This window comes from Prionailurus viverrinus, chromosome F1, assembly GCF_022837055.1.
Source record: "Prionailurus viverrinus isolate Anna chromosome F1, UM_Priviv_1.0, whole genome shotgun sequence".
Lineage (NCBI taxonomy): Eukaryota > Metazoa > Chordata > Mammalia > Carnivora > Felidae > Prionailurus > Prionailurus viverrinus.
In genome coordinates this window covers 1,230,919-1,248,141 of record NC_062577.1, presented here as the reverse complement: position 1 = coordinate 1,248,141, position 17,223 = coordinate 1,230,919, and the positions used below count along the sequence as shown (strand labels likewise).

The window sequence follows — 17,223 nt, the reverse complement described above, 5'->3', positions numbered from 1 at the left end:
TCTCACGGTCTGTGAGTTCAAGCCCCGCGTCGGGCTCTGGGCTGATGGCTCAGAGCCTGAAGCCTGCTTCCGATTCTGTGTCTCCCTCTCTCTCTGCCCCTCCCCCATTCATGCTCTATCTCTCTCTGTCTCAAAAATAAATAAACATTAAAAAAAAAAAAATAAAGTATTATGGTAATGTTAAATTTGAAGTTAATATATACAACTTTCCTACTTGTTGGGTATACACATTATTTAGGATAAAGGGGCAGGATATATAGAAGTTACATAATCAGAAAGAACATATGTACATGTGGATAAAGATGGGGGCTTAAGGGAGGACAGGGAGGAGTGTGTAAATGATATCAAATGTTAATAATTTAATCTGGGTAAAGGGCATCCAAAATTTTTTTGTCCCATTCTTATTCTTGCAACTTTTCTGTAAATTTGAAATTATTGCCAAACACAAGTATAAAAAGAATTTTAATTATAATGAGAAGAAAGAGGTTACTTTTCCATGAAAGTAGCTAAAGAAACAAGTAACAATTTGAAACACCAAAATGAATGTATGTCAAAAGGTAAATGTTCAAAATGATCTTACAAATAACTCCAGGTTCTAATTTCACATATTTTCTGCACACATAATACTAAAACTAACTCACAGCCCATGATACATAAGACAATAGATATATATTTAGGAATAATTCGAATACTTGATTATAAATGCAGAGTCCCTAGTTGCTTTTCCTCATATTCACTGAATATGAGCTGTTTCAGGATGCTATCCTATCCACTCAGTAAGTGCTTACTGAGTACTGACAGTGGGCTATATGTCATCTAATTTAACCCTTTGAAGTCTCTGCTACTCATATGTGATCAGCTTTAGCATCACCTAGGAGCTTGTTAGAAATGCAGAATCCCAGGGTGCCTGGTTGGCTCAGTCAGTAGAGTATGCAACTCTTGATCTTGGGGTTGTAAGTCCAAGCCCCATGTTGGGTGTAGAGATTACTTTAAAAATTAAAAAAAAGGGAAGGGAAGGGAAGGGAAGGGAAGGGAAGGGAAGGGAAGGGAAGGGAAGGGAAGGAAATGAGAATCTCATACCCAACCCAGACCTTACCAAATCAGAATCTACTTGAACAAAATCTTCAGGTGATTTATTTGCACGTTAAAGTTCAAGAAGGGCTGCTCTAAGTGAGCTGCTCTAAGTGACTCAACTAAATAGACATTTATTTCTAGCTCCTACTAAATCTGATGCATGTAGGGCAATTCATCAGAGCAACTCTCCTCCAAGCTCTGACTCATGCTTGTTTCTCCAACTCAATTCATGGCCTCCACAAGGCAAGAGAGAGGGAAGAATGCACAGGATATTTTATGGCAGACCCAGAAATGGCTTATATAACCTCCAGCCCACACTCCATGGCCAAAAATGAGTCACAGGGTCCCAATCAAACTGAAAGGAGGCTGAGAAATGTAGTCATCTTGTGTGCTCGCTGAGGAAAATGAGTAAAGTTTAGTGATGGATACTGAGAACACCAAGGAATACCAAGGAAAAGTTAAATAACCAGGCTCACACAGGGGCTGACTATCATGAGGACTGGCAGCAGTCCTACCTTCCTCAGTTCAAACTCTAGAGCCTATGACCAGCCAGTGAGCTTACTCACCTTCTAGCAAGAGGTTCACTCTCAGTCTAATCAACTGATGCTTAAAAAAAAAAAAAAAAAAAAAAAAAAAAAAAAAAAGAAGGGACATAAGCTGGAAAGTGTTTCTAAGACATCTTCATCCCAAGCCGCACACAGTTTTATACAATTTCAAATGAAACAAAGTCTAAGAAAGACTTTCTCAAAGTTTATTTAGATTTCTAATTACAAAAAAGAATACACGCTTGACTGGGATAAAAATACAAAATATAGGGGCGCCTGGGTGGTGCAGTCGGTTAAGCGTCCGACTTCAGCCAGGTCACGATCTCGCGGTCCGTGAGTTCAAGCCCCGCGTCGGGCTCTGGGCTGATGGCTCAGAGCCTGGAGCCTGTTTCCGATTCTGTGTCTCCCTCTCTCTCTGCCCCTCCCCCGTTCATGCTCTGTCTCTCTCTGTCCCAAAAATAAATAAACGTTGAAAAAAAAAAATTTTAAAAAAATACAAAATATAAAAAGTACAAAGGAATATCTTCCCTCCCGCCTCCAAGTCCCATTCTCAAGAAGTATTAGAATTCCGGGGTGTTCTTCCAAACCTCTTCTATACACACAAGTACATATACGCTCACACAAAGATTTATTGGAAATATACATTGTCCTACAACTGTATTCACCCAGGAATGCATCATGGACATCCATCCACATCCGTACATATGAATCTATCAATCTGAACAGCTAGACAGTATTCTACAATATGGCTACACCATAACTTAACCAGTCCCCTATTAACAAACATTAAAATTCTCTCTCCCTTTTTAATTATCAAACTGCTATGCTAAGTATCCTTGTACAACCACTGGTATTTGTATTTCTGTCAGAATTCCAAAAGTAGGGTCAACAAAATATAGTGCTCAATTTTTACAGGTACTATAAAATTGCACTCCTACAAGCATATGAATGTTCTCTGGTCCATATTTGTGTTCATAAGGAACATAATAGACACTTTTTTCAGGTTATCATGAGAATTAAGTGAAATAATACACAAAATAAAGCACTTAAAATCATGCCTGGCATTGCTAATAGTAATGAATATTAGATACTGAGTAATAATATTCAATCGTCACATACCGTGGTGACAAGTAACTAGAAGGGAGCTCTCTTACTTTCCCTTGATAATCCACATTAATCACCATCCCAGGGCACGTGGGTGGCTCAGTCACTTAAGCGTTCAACTCTTGATTCTGGCTTAGGTCATGATCTCACGGTTCGTGGGATCAAGCCCCACGTTAGGCTCTGTGCAGACATTGCAGGGCCTACTTGGGATTCTCTTTCCCTCTCCCTCTGCCCCTCCCTCCCTCACTCACTATCTCTCTCACTCAAAATAAATGAATAAACTAAAAACAAAATGTTTTTTAACGAAAAAGTTTGTTTCACTAAAAACTTTGTTAAAATGGGGCGCCTGAGTGGCGCAGTCGGTTAAGCGTCCGACTTCAGCCAGGTCACGATCTCGCGGTCCGTGAGTTCGAGCCCCGCGTCGGGCTCTGTGCTGAAAGCTCAGAGTCTGGAGCCAGCTTCAGATTCTATGTCTCCCTCTCTATCTCTGCCCCTCCCCCATTCATGCTCTGTCTCTCTTTTAAGAATAAACATTAGGGGTGCCTGGGTGGCACAGTCGGTTAAGCGTCTGACTTCAGCCAGGTCACGATCTCGCGGTCCGTGGGTTCGAGCCCCGTGTCGGGCTCTGGGCTGATGGCTCAGAGCCTGGAGCCTGTTTCCGATTCTGTGTCTCCCTCTCTCTCTGCCCCTCCCCCGTGCTCTGTCTCTCTCTGTCCCAAAAATAAATAAACGTTGAAAAAAAAAAAAATTTTTAAAAAAAAAAACTTTGTTAAAATGTAATAATTATGTTTGAATACATATTTTCAAACTTACCAGTTTTTTTTATGCAGTAAAGTCAATAGAGATAGCCACATAAGTAAATCCTCTTCAGTCCTAAATAACTGTTTTTATTTAAAGACTCTCCTATGAAATCCTTCCCAATTTTTAAGAGTGGGTTCTGACACTGAAAACTTTGAGAAAAGCACTGCTCTATGGTATCAGGTACCTCAAATGACAGCATATGTCAACAGCAGGCAAACCACAGACATTAACCCATTGCTTCAATTCTCCTTCTGTGAAGGTCTGAGGCAACCTGAGAAGCTCTACAGAAGACTGTTAGTAGGTTTCAGAGATGGAAGCACAGGTAGAGAAAGGCAAATCAAAGTGCAGGGGGGAAAAAACAGAATGTTTCAATATGAACAAATCAGTGATCCTTCCCATGACAAAAGGGTCTATGATAAAAACCTGACACCAGCTGGCTGGCTGGTCCCAAAGATGTGTTGCCATGTGGGGGAACCCAGGATCCCAAACTGGGCACTCTGTACCAGCAGAAGCCACAATGACCATGGTGAGGGGAAGTCTGAGCTTTTGAGTTCCAGGCACCGACCTCCATTCCTGTCCCCACAGTTGCTCTGTTCATGAGACCTCTGAACAATTACCAGGCTGTCTGAAGAAGAATAACTTACTGCTATCCACAAAGCAGGTCGTCCTGTCTGATTAAGAATGTCCTCTGCTGTGGCATTCACATGGACCAAATGTTTGCAGGCTCAGAACTCTGCCATACAGCCCTTTCCCAAACTTCCTTGCAGAAGAAAAAGAAGCAAAAGAAACAGGAATTATAACTCCCATTCAAAAAGAAAAAGGGAATTCATATCCATAGAGTCCTTTCCCACCCACCTTATTATCAGTCCTTCCTTGATGCTCAGGTATATCCATTAGCCAGTGCCCAGGAATCTGCAAGTCCTGACTTCAAGCCATCTCTCAAGGTTCTACTCTTTGAGGTCCTTCCTTCAACCTCCAAAGCCCACCTCCCGCCTTCCCAAGAAGAGTCTATAACACAACAACAGTTCACCAGCACCTGTTGCTGACTTATTTCACTAAACCAGCTGAAAACCCACAGAATGCCTTTTACCCATTACGTGAACAGAGGTGAGTGCCCATCTGTCTCCACTTGGCTCGTTCTCCACAGGCCCTTAAATCTTGGCTTAGGAAGCCAATGTGAGAATTTCTGCCTTTGCCAAAACTATTCATTCCAATGCCTAACGTTCCTGGTACCTTCACTTAGAAAATTCATCTAACACCTCAGCCTCTCAGTTTGCTGCTCATTCTAACAATCTTCTCCCCTATCTCCGCCACCTTCTGCCACACCTTAAACCCTCTTGCTCCAGCACACACACACCACTTCTAAAGCACACGTGCATGTATATGCACATCAAGTCAGCCCACTCTGGCCACTCCACCTCTCCCCTGACCACATCATGTCCCCTAATCCACGGATTTCATCACAGCCCACTGTCCATCACCCTCCCCTCCTTATGACCTAAGTCCCTTGCTCAAAAATCATGGTGCCTGATTATCCCTGCCTTGCCTACAACTTCAACTTCCTTCGCCCACTCTCCATCCACTAAACTAACCCGGCAATCCTGGGTAAACCTAACTCACAGTCAAGTAGCTGACCGCAGGGTGAGAAAAAAGCCCTCCCCTGACTGCTCTCACTTTAAATGAATGAACACAAGTTTTAAGTGGACCCTCGGCATGCCCAACCTATCCTACTATATTTCACTAGGCAATTCACTCTTCTAGAATATTTCAAACCTTCTCTTCTCTAAGACTGAGTCACTCAGCAAGACTAGTCACTTTCCTAGCTGTCCTCAAACCTTTCAATCACCACTGTTGCCTTCTCTGGCACTCTTCTTCTTACCTCAGTACATGAAGGTATTCCTGCCTCCACGCTAGGTTCAGTCCTTAGCCAAGATGGATTATATCATCTCACCACACACTGTTCCTTTTTTGCCCTTTATTACCTGGTCATATCTATCCACACTGTAACTCAAATGTAGCTGCTTTATTTTCTAGAACAGATCAAGTCTGTATCATGAACATAGGGCTGTTTTTTCTAATAATTAATCTAATCTTCCTTACGAACACCCACCCTAGGAGATGGCCAGAAACTTAAAATTCGCCAGATAATATGTCGGTCTCTTCCAGTTAATATTCAGACATTTAAGTTTATCTCCTTACCAGAGCTGGCTTAAATAGCTGCTTTCAGGTAAATTTTTATCCAAATGGGGCTGAAGGGACATCCTTATGGTGGCAAGAAGACCTAGGATCTTCGTGTCTCTGTGGATGCTCACTGAGCTCTGCTGCAAAGAGGAGATCACATCCCATGGCTGGACTGGTGCCATCTCACCTTTTGGGATGTCATGCCTGCTCCTACCCCTGTATCCATGATCCTGACCTTCAGTCTAGAATGGTATGATGCCTGCTGTCTACCAGGACTCTCAGCTCCTCCGCATCCCTCACAGTGGCATGAGAACTATTTAGCTTCCCCAGGCTCATCCATCTATCTATCCACTTCCTTCTACCCTTACTGTGCTCTACCCCCGTGTTGTCACAGCATTAACCCACGTAGCTATGCCCTCTAGAGATTCCAAACAAGGAGCACAGCCAAAGACTTTCTCCTTTCGAGCCTTTTTGTTTGTTCGTTTTTAAGTAAGCCCTACACCCTATATGAGGCCTGAACTCATGACCCTGAAATCAAGTTGCATGCTCTACTGACAGAACCAGCCACAGACCCCATCAAAAGCCTTCTACTTTGGACTGTCCCTTCAACCTATTTAACACCCTCATCCTAACCCCAGAACTTTGGCCAGACAAGGAAGCTCAAAACATGTATTTCCGGAGCAGCTGCCTGTCTCAATCAGTGGACCATGGGACTCTAGATTGCCAGGTTATTGAGATTACTCTTTAAAAAGTAAAATCTTTCCAAAGAAAGAAAGAAAGAAAGAAAGAAAGAAGAAAAAACATGTATTTCTCACAATCTGTTTTCCCTACCTCTGTCCCCCTTCTTCCCATAATTCAGGGCTGAAAAAGATGGACTTTCCATTTCCAATTCATCTTCCGTCCTCCTGAGAGGCACTAGCCTCAAGTTCAGCCATAATGACAGAAGAGATATCATATCCTCCTTAGCCCATAGAAGAAACTATCATTAGAGTATGTCAGAGGAAGTTCTTGATAGGAAGCTACAGGCAACTTGGAACTTTTGAAAACCAAAAACAAACATACAGTGACTTAAAATTCCCTAAAATACTATCCTTTCACAACTTCAACAGTTACCATCTCCTGTGTGCTAGGCTCCAAGGACATAACAGGAGAGAGTTAGGTCACTAAACAGGTAAGTTTTACAAACAAAATAATTACAAATGGAATTTTATATGCTGCATTTACCAAAAGAGAAAACACAAATAACCTGTTTGTCCATCTGTTCCAGCTATCAAACTAAAGAGGTGAGGAATACAGAAAAAGGATAATATAAATTATTTCAGGTCACAATTTCGTATCATTTAATCCTTCCCCAATTTATATACATCATTTTTTTTCACTTGCAACATAAAAAACCAGAAGCCAATCCTTAATGAGAGGAAAAAAGCAAGGGAAGCCATGAAGCAAATTCAAGTTTCTCTGTTAATAAAAATAACTAGGCATATGGAAACTAATTTGACAATAAATTTCATATAATAAAAATATATATATATAAAAATAATAAATAAATAAATAAATAAATAAATAGGCAAGAACTAAAGCACTGTTCAAATACCCCAAGGCTAAAGGAAATCAGGTAGAGTGAAGTAATAAAGAAATTATAATAAATATCTGTTATTTTATGTTGCCACCCCCACCCCAAAACTGTTATTGCTACAAACTAATATTTTCATTTCATTTCTTTTTTAATTTTTTTTAATACTTACTTATTTTTGAGAGACAGCGCACAGGCACAAGCAGGGGAGGGGCAGAGAGAGAGACAGAGACAGAGACAGAGACAGAGACAGAATCCAAAGCAGGCTCCAGGCTCTAAGCTATCATCACAGAGCCTGAGACAGGGCTCGAACTCACCAACTGCGAGATCATGACCTGAGCCGAAGTAGGGTGCTCAACTGACTGAGGCACCCAGGCGCCCCACCATTTCTTGATTCAAAAGGAAGACAGAAGGACAAGGACAGCTAGAGGAAAATTCGACAAAATTGTAACACAAACTAAAAGCTTACTATGTGTCAGGCATTAGGGTCTCAAAAATTGAAAGACTACCTAATACATACAATTAAGGATGAATGAATTTCACTTACAAGATGACAACACAGAAACTTTATCCCAGTGATGGTCATTCAGTTGTGGTAGAAAACTTGAGAAATACGACAACCACTTACGTGGAAGTGTTCAACAGAGTACCTACTATGACAGCACAAGTGAATATATCCTAGCAATCCAAAATAAGTGCAAATGTGTTTTTTGTGTAGAGCGCTACTAAATGAGTGTGTTAGTATGAAACTTCCTTTAGTTTGTTTTAGTTTGGATGCTTGGCATTTACTGAGATCCCTTTTCCTATGTTTATGTTTGCTAATTTCCCCACTATCTGAACACTGGTGGAAACAGAGCCTGCCTCCTTTCCTAAAAGCCAAAAAGGCTTAATACTTACCTTCTCAAATTCCATTGCAGCTAGGATGCAGGCAGTGACCTAATCCCAGCCAATCCAAGACACCCACTGACGATTTTGAATCAGAAGCTAATACCACAAAGAAATATGGTTGAGAAAGCAACTTTCCAGCAATACCCAGTTTCCCAAGCAGCCGTGGCAGCAGCAGCAGGGCCCAGGATCAAGGTGCTGGTAATACATGCCGTAAAAACCAGTATTACCAGATAGCATCAAAAGTGACCCACTCCCCAGGTCTCAACCCCAACTGCTTCTGAACTGTAATCCTGACTGTGCAACTTTCCTTGGTTCCTGCCCACTAGCAGAACTGGAGCTCCTCCAGACCTCAAACCAATGCTAAGATCTCCCCAATGCTCTTGCATTTAATTCCTTTTTAATTCCTTTTTTGCTTAAAGCATAACTAACAAGTAACTTCTTGCCAATAAGAAACATGAGTGAGGGGCGCCTGGGTGGCGCAGTCGGTTAAGCGTCCGACTTCAGCCAGGTCACGATCTCACGGTCCGTGAGTTCGAGCCCCGCGTCAGGCTCTGGGCTGATGGCTCGGAGCCTGGAGCCTGTTTCCGAGTCTGTGTCTCCCTCTCTCTCTGCCCCTCCCCCGTTCATGCTCTGTCTCTCTCTGTCCCAAAAATAAATAAATAAATAAATAAATAAATAAATAAATAAATAAATAAAACGTTGAAAAAAGAAACATGAGTGATAGCCAACAGGAATGAAATAGTATGGTGAATAAAGAAGCATCCCACCCACAAAGGACTGGGTCTGTGTAGTCTACTTTGGAAAAGAGACAATTCTGTGTGTCATATGACTCAAGTTCCGCTCTGATAATTCAGTTAATAATGTGTCACGTATTAATTCCAAAACGTTTCCGTCCCAACTACTAAATAACGTTGCCAGTCCGATTTCATCTGGATGATGACCCACACCTTCTTCATCAAGCAAGTTCCCTACTGTGGACTAACTACCTTCAAACTCTAAATATACCCCCAGATGATTCAGCAGGATGAAGAGCCCAAGTTTCTAATTTGCTTGAATAAGAATTAAAGGTCTGTAACTTTCAGGGCGCCTGGGTGGCTCAGTTGGTTAAGCATCTGACTCCTGATTTCAGCTCAGGTCATGATCTCATGGTTCCTGAGATGGAGCCCCACGTCTGGCTCCACGCTGACACTGGGGAACCCGCTTGGGATTCTCTCTCTCTCCCTCTCTCGCTGCCCCTCCCCCGCTCAAAATAAATAAATGAGCTTTTTTCTTTTAATGTGTAACTTTCAATGTGGGGGACTTCAGCAAATAGTTAAGTCTCTTCTTTTTAATGTTTACTTATTTATGGGGGGGAGGGACACAAGTGGGGGAGGGGCAGAGGAACAGGCAGAGTGCGAACCCCAAGCAGGTTCCTGGCTACCAACACAGAGCCTGAGTGGGGCTTGAACTCACAAACTGTGACATCATGACCTGAGCTGAAATCCAGAGTAGGATGTTTAACCCGCACCTCAAAAGTTAAGTCTTCAAAGGAATTAACTGTTTTCAAAACTTTTATAAGTTCTGAAGTTTACAAAAACTTCAAAGTGCTCTCTCCTCAACAGATTTTTTTGTTGTTGCTGTTGTGGTTACATCAGGAAGATACAGATACAACTGTTATTTAGTGATCTTAAAATACGAAAGTTAAATAAATTCCTCAACTACAAATCAAATTAGGACTTGGTAAGATTTTATTTTTTTAATGTTTATTTATTTTTGACGGAGAGAGAGAGAGACAGAGCGTGAGTGGGGAGGGGCAGAGAGCGAGGGAGACACAGAATCCAAAGCGGGCTCCAGGCTCTGAGCTGTCAGCACAGAACCTGACGTGGGGCTCGAACTCACAAACCGTGAGATCGTGACCTAAGCCGAAGTGGGACGCTTAACTGACAGAGCCACCCAGGAGCCCCAAAAATGTTTATTTATTTTGAGACAGAGAGAAAGTGGGGGAGGGGCTAGAAAGAGAGGGAGACACAGAATCCGAAGCAGGCTCCAGGCTCTGAGCCATCAGCACAGAGCCCCACGCGGGGCTCGAATTCACAAACCTCAAGATTATGACCTGAGCCCAAGTGGGACGCTTAACTGACGGAGCCACCCAGGAGCCCCAAAAATGTTTATTTATTTTGAGACAGAGAGAGAGCAAGTGGGGGAGGGGCAGAGAAAGAGAGGGAGACACAGAATCCCAAGCAGGGTCCAGGCTCCGAGCTGTCAGCACAGAGCCTGGCCCGGGGCTCGAACTCACGAACCGTGAGATCATGACCTGAGCCAACCGGAGCCGAGGTCGGACGCTTAACGGACTGGGCCACCCAGGCGCCCCAGGCCTTGGTAGATTAATGGTCAACCTACCCATCTGAATTCCGCAACCACCTCCTCACCCCCGTCCACCCAAACCCCAGGCTAAGCGGTCTGCAAGAGCAGTCCTGGAGAGCGCCCCCCTCCGGCATACCACCGGAGCTCAGCGACACTCGCTGCCTGACGACAGTTCCTATGACCGGGCCTGTGTACTGCATATTCCCACAACCTGCGTTCGCACAGCCCTTCACATCCGCCCAGGGCCTCAGGCTTGTGACTCTCGCACCCCGCTATGTGGCTGAGAGTTAGCCATTACGCGCACAGCGCTTCACGCACCCTCAGTAACTCGTGCTCCCACAGCACTGCTGCGTCTCTATTTCAGCCCTTCTGATTCGCTGCAATTCATTCTCGCTCTCACTTAAGTGCTCCTTCAGGATTCTTAAGGATGTCCCGTTCATCTCCACGGGTCCCCAGGCCACACACAACCTGGACCCTGGAACGTGTTCTGTAAACACCGAGATTCTTCCGCCTCCCGCAAGCCCGGTCCTCTGCTGGCGGGGCCTCAGCCCTGAGCCGGGTTTTTACGCACCCCTGCACCCGCCCACCCCGACCCCCGCCCATTGTGACTTCCAGGGCCGCCCAGGACACAGACTTTTTGTTCCCCAGGAAAATGACCCGTAGCGCAACACCGCTCCTCAGCTCTGCCCCCACCGGCTCCCTCCAATTCCTAGCGCAGCCCAGGGGCGGGCGGGGGTGTCAGCGGGTCCAGCTCCGCAAACCGCCCCCCCCCCCACCAGAGCTGGAAGGGCTGAGCCCGGAACGCCCCCAAAGCCCGGCACGCAGCACCCTGTCAGCCGCGACGCGCGTCCGGGAACCGCGCGGGGCTGCGCATCGGGGCAGCGCCCCCATATCGGCGCACCCACGGCTGTGCGGACTCGCGCGGCGGGCGGCCCCACGATGTCTCCCCGCGCCGCCCCGGACTCGGGTGGGCGAGGGCGCTCTGTACGTACCCGAGGAGGCAGCGGTCGCAGACGACGCCACGACTCCCCTTGCACACCGTGTACGCCAAGGGATCCGAGCGGAAGAGCAGCTCTCCGGGGCGCAGCTGCACCAAGGCGCGCAGCCCATTTCCTCTGTTGGCGGAGCTGAACTTTTCCACCTTCGACGGCTCCATCACCTCAGGTCGGCACCTCAGTCGTCCTCCGCTTCCCGCAGCTGGCGTCTCGCGTGCCGCCGGGAGCCGCGCGCCTGCGCCCTGCGCGCTCACGTACGCCCGAGGGGCGGGGCGGGCGCGCGGGGCCTCCGCGCATGCCCAGACGGGGTAAAGAGGCGAGCCGGGGCGGGAGCCTGGGGTGGTCGGCACGGGCCCAGCCTAGGACTCCCAGGTTTGGCGGCTGGTTCCAGGGTGGCTCCGCGAGAGCAGCGGTGTTCACACACACTCGGTATTTTGTTGGGGACCCTACTCCTAGATCACACAGTTCTTAGCATTTTGCCATTTCTGTCCATTTTCTCTCCCCAAGTATGTAGGTATGGTTGTTGAACCCCTTGAAAGTAAGTTGTGTTGTTGAATCATATAAAGGTAAGCTGCAATCGTCATGAAATCTCATAACTGATGCATTATAACATTTCATAATTAAATACTGCCACATGCATTTCCTCAGAATAAAAATACACAGTAGGACTACAATATCATCACCCCAAGGAAGATTATTCTATGCTACCAAGTAAAAACTATATTCATTTTAAGAATGGCTCTTGTAGCTTTCTTTTAAAAACCAGGATCCAGCAATCTCTATCAAAATAATACCAGCATTCTTCACAGAGTTAGAACAAATAATCCTAAAATTTGTGTGGAACCAGAAAAGACCCCGAATAGACAAAGCAATCCTGAAAAAGAAAACCAAAGCTGGAGGCATCACAATTCCAGACTTCAAGCTGTATCACAAAGCTGTCATCATCAAGACTCTATGGTACTGGCACAAGAGCAGACACATAGGTCAATGGAACAGACTAGAGAACCCAGAAATGGACCAGAAACGTATGGCAAACTAATCTTTGACAAAGCAGGAAAGAATATGCAGTGGAAAAAAGACGGTCTCTTTAGCAAATGGTGTTGGGAAAACTAGACAGCAACGTGCCGAAGAATGAACCTGGGCCACTTTCTTACACCATACACAAAAATAAACTCAAAATGGATGAAAGATCTAAACATAAGACAGGAAGCCATCAAATCCTAGAAGAGAAAACAGGCAATAACCTGTTTGACCTCAGCCACAGCAACTTCTTACTTGACATATCTCCAGAGGCAAGAGATAAAAAAGCAAAAATGAACTATTGGGACATCGTTAAGATTAAAAAACTTCTGCACAGGGAAAGAAACAATCAGCAAAACTAAAAGGCAACTGACAGAATGGGAGAAGATATTTGCAAATGACAAATCAGATAAAGGGTTAGTGTCTAAAATCTATTAAGAACTTAGCAAACTCAACACCCCCAAAAAACAAATAATCCAGTGAAGACATGGGCAAAAGAAATGAATAGACACTTCTCCAAAGAAGACATCCAGATGGCTAACAGACGCATGAAAAGATGCTCAACATTACTCATCATCAGAGAAATACAAATCAAAACCACAATGAGATACCACCTCATTCATGCCTGTCAGAATGGCTAAAATTAACAACTCAGACAAGGATGTGGAGAAAGGGGAACACTTGTTCACTGCTGGTGGGAATGCAAACTGGTGCAGCAATTCTGGAAAATAGTGTGGAGGTTCCTCAAAAAATTAAAAACAGAACTACCCTATGACCCAGTAATTGCACCACTAGGTATTTATCCAAAGGATACAAGAGTGCTGATTCGAAGGGACACATGCACCCAATGTTTACAGCAGCACTATTGACAAGAGCCAAAGTCTGGAAAGAGTCCAAATGTCTATCAACTGATGAATGGAGAAAGAAGATGTGATATATATATACAATGGAGTATTCCTCGGCGATCAAAAAGAATGAAATCTAGGGGCACCTGGGTGGCTCAGTCAGTTAGGCATCTGACTTCGGCCCAGGTCATGATCTCATGGTTCGTGGGTTCAAGCCCCGCACCGTGATCTGTACTGATGGCTCAGAGCCTGGAGCCTGCTTCCGATTCTGTGTCTCCCTCTCTCTCTGCCCCTCCCCCAATCATGCTCTGTCTCTCTCCCCTTCAAAAATTAGCATTTAAAAAAAAAAGAATGAAATCTTGCCATTTGCAACAAGGTGGATGGAACTAGAGTGTATTATGTTAAGTGAAATAGGTCAGTCAGAGAAAGTCAAATATGATTTCACTCGTGTGGAATTTAAGAAACAAAACAGATGAACATAATGGAAGGGAAGCAAAAATAATAGAAAAACACAGAGAGAGACAAACAATAAGAGACTCTTAAATAGAGAAAACAAACTGAAGGTTGCTAGTGGGGTTTTGGGTGGAGGGGATGGGCTAAATGGATGATGGGCATTAAGGAGGGCACTTGTTGGGATTAGCACTGGTGTTATATATAAGTGATGAATCACTAAATTCTACTCCTGAAGTCACTATTACACTATATGTTAGCTAACTTGGATATAAATTTTTTAAAAATACAAAAAATAAATAAATTTAAAAAAGAAACTGGTATTATAAAATTATTGTCTTGTAAAGAAGTGATCAAAGAATATGCAACCTAAAATGTAGGGGGGGGGGAGTATCAAGGGCTCTATCATAGTTAATAATTTTTTTCTGGATTTCGTGATATTTGTTGTACTTATCAGCTTAAAATTTTTTTGTTGTTGTAACTTCTTTTCTCATTCCAAATACTCCCTTTTGTGCTTACAGTCATACTCATTGTTTTGATTTTGTTTTTTTTTCATTTGAGAGAGAGAGAGAGAGATAATCTTAAGCAGGCTTCAGGCTCTGTGCAGAGTTATATGCAGAGCTTGATCCCACGACCTGGGGATCATGACCTGAGTCAAGATCAATAGTCAGACACTCAACAGACTGAGCCACCCAGGCGCCCCTGTATCCTTTTTCTTAAAAGAAGTCCCCCAATACCCAAAAGATTTGAAAGCAGGAACTACAAGAGATTGCACACCCATGTTCATAGCAGCATTATCCACAGTAGCCAAAATGCAGAAACAATCCAAGTGTGCGTCAACAGGTGAATAAACAAAATGTGGTATATACATACAATGGAATATTACTCAGCATTAAAAATGAAATTCTAATACATTATAATGTGGATGAACCTTGAAATCATGCTAAGTGAAATACTGCAGACACAAAACAACAAATATCGTACGGTTTCTGGAATAGACAAATTCATAGAGACAAAAAGTAGAATATCAGTTATCAAGTGCTGGGGGAAGGGAATGGAGAATTAGCACTAAATGAGTACAGAGTTTCTATTGCTCGCTAAAGTTGTATAAACCTGCACCCCACAAAATTTGGATCTGTTCCTACCGATGAAATGAGCGATTCCACAATAATGCAATTTAACATCCTATAAGGAGAAACACATGTTCAGTAACAGAGTTAAATTCTTTTACTTAATAAAAAAGATCCATTTAATTATTGTAAGATGGGTTGTTGCTTTTCAGAACTCTTAAATGATAAATCAGAAGCATCAGGTTCCAAATTTGCTATACAAAACCACTCAGAAACTGGAAAGATGACTGACTCTTAATATTATTTAAAATTGCTTGGGAGGGACCATGTTATGTTGAGATGATTTTATTTAAAAAAATTTTTTTACACATTTATTTACTTTTGAGAGACAGAGTATGAGCAGGGAAGGGGCAGAGAGAGGGAGACACAGAATCCAAAGCAGGCTCCAGGTTCTGAGTTGTCAGCACAGAGCCCGATGCAGGGCTTGAACCCACGAACTGTGAGATCATGACCTGAGCTGAAGTCAGATGCTTAACAGACTGAGCCACCCAGGCGCCCCTAGATGTATTTTAGAAACAGAAGCTCAGAATCCCTGGGCCCTCCATCTTATCTTGCAACTCAATAAATTCTTTTGGTGGTTTCTCTCATATGAAAACAGTAAAAGAAGTTTAAGGAGAACTGGAAGATGTTAAGAGGTTCATGATGTATGGAGTACAGGTTTTTATACCATAAGTAATAAGGAAATCCTGGGTAGGATCTTGAAACCATCTTTCTCCAACCAAGTCTTGGAGATTTGATGTTTCCAATGAAAATTCTTACTAAATTTACAATCAGTTTCATCATGAATCTAAATTAGATTTTTAAAATACAAAAAAAGCAATGCTTTCTCACCCTAGTTTTTCCCTTTCATATCCTTGTGCTTTTTATTTTTGAGAGAGAGAGAGAGAACGAGAGAGAGAATGCTTGTGAGCGGGAGAGGGGCAGAGGATCTGAAGCAGGCTCAGGGCTGACAGCAGAAAGCCTGATACAGGGCTCAAAACCATGAACCCATGAACTGTGAGAGCCGAAGTTGGATGTCTACCCAACTGAGCCACCCAGGCGCCCCTCATATCCTCGCTTCTAATGAGCAGATAAAATCCAAGGAGAGCACAGAATGTGCCTCAATTCCCCATAAACCTTAATTGAAATTTTAACACGCTGTTTTATTAGGAAGAGGTAAATTAAGTAGTAGCTATAAATGTTTAATACAGAACTACCCAGCAGTTTTAGTAATAAACAAAATGAACTTTTAACCAACACTTACTGGATTATTTTTTAAAGTGTATTTCATGTCTCACCAGGTAACTAGGATTCCTCTTTCAAGCCTTAGAATGGTGCCAGTAATAGACTAATAGGACGTGGAACTTAAAACACCCCTTCCTTCTAGTCCAGGCATGGCGTGGAGGTCACCAACTGGTCATCACTCGAGCATTGTGCTAATTTTTAGTCGTTAGAAGATCCCCATGTTGAAATGGGATGCTATTGATGAGTGCTACTGAGATAGTATTTATATAACGGAAACTGATTGGCTTCAGGCATTTGCTTGGCTTTGGACACGTATATGGCTTCAGTTATGGCTGGAGCCAGGGGGCTCGAATGTTATCAAAGTGACGTCTCCTAATTCCATGTGTTAGCTCTGCTTTTGGTATGCTGACTTCATTCTCCAGGTTTTCCTCCCTGTAGGAGTACACTTTGGTAATACAATATCACAGAATTATAGAATATCACAGATAAAAAGGCCACAAAGTCCAATCTTTTTCATTTTACACATGCAAAACCAAGGGCCAGATAATTAACCTGTTAAATGCCATTCTACAATTTAGTGATGAGAATGGTTATTACTCCACAATAACAGAATATTTTTAAAAATTCTAATACAGAACATACCTGTTTTGGTCCCAATCACCTTCTGAATTTACACTGACTCGTTTCTTACATATTCTAGAGAAAAACATCTATTTTCTTATTGGAAAGTTATCAATATTCCAAAAACAAACACACACACAAAAAATCCTTAAATACGACTGAGAGTCTCCTCTTGTAATAACTCAAGCTCTTACCTCTTCTACTGGTCTTTAGCCACCACGACCTTACCCAGAGATAACTGTATGGACAACTATTTTACTCTTCTAATAAAAACTTTCCTTCAGAGACACCAGGCCATGCTCCTACTATTCCATGTGAACGTTCTGCTAAACTCATAACGTTTGGGGGATTCAAATGAACCAGAACACCAACCATGAGGTCCTTTGACAAAGTGTGTGTTTAACCCTGAATTACCTGGTACTAGGCCTT

The 17,223-nt window shown here is 43.3% G+C and overlaps 1 protein-coding gene across 2 annotated transcripts in view; it reads right to left on the bottom strand.

Moving 5' to 3' along the window:
• Positions 1–17,223, bottom strand: part of SMYD3 (SET and MYND domain containing 3) — a 706,268-nt gene that overhangs the window by 678,956 nt on the left and 10,089 nt on the right. The window contains exon 2 of one of the 2 annotated variants that reach the window (XM_047841253.1): positions 11,502–11,691. In XM_047841253.1, coding sequence (XP_047697209.1) covers positions 11,502–11,665 — 164 coding nt within the window. In that variant the 5' untranslated portion in view covers positions 11,666–11,691. Of the gene's footprint in view, positions 1–11,501; positions 11,735–17,223 lie in introns of those variants that run through there. The other variant, XM_047841252.1, reaches the window with a different exon arrangement.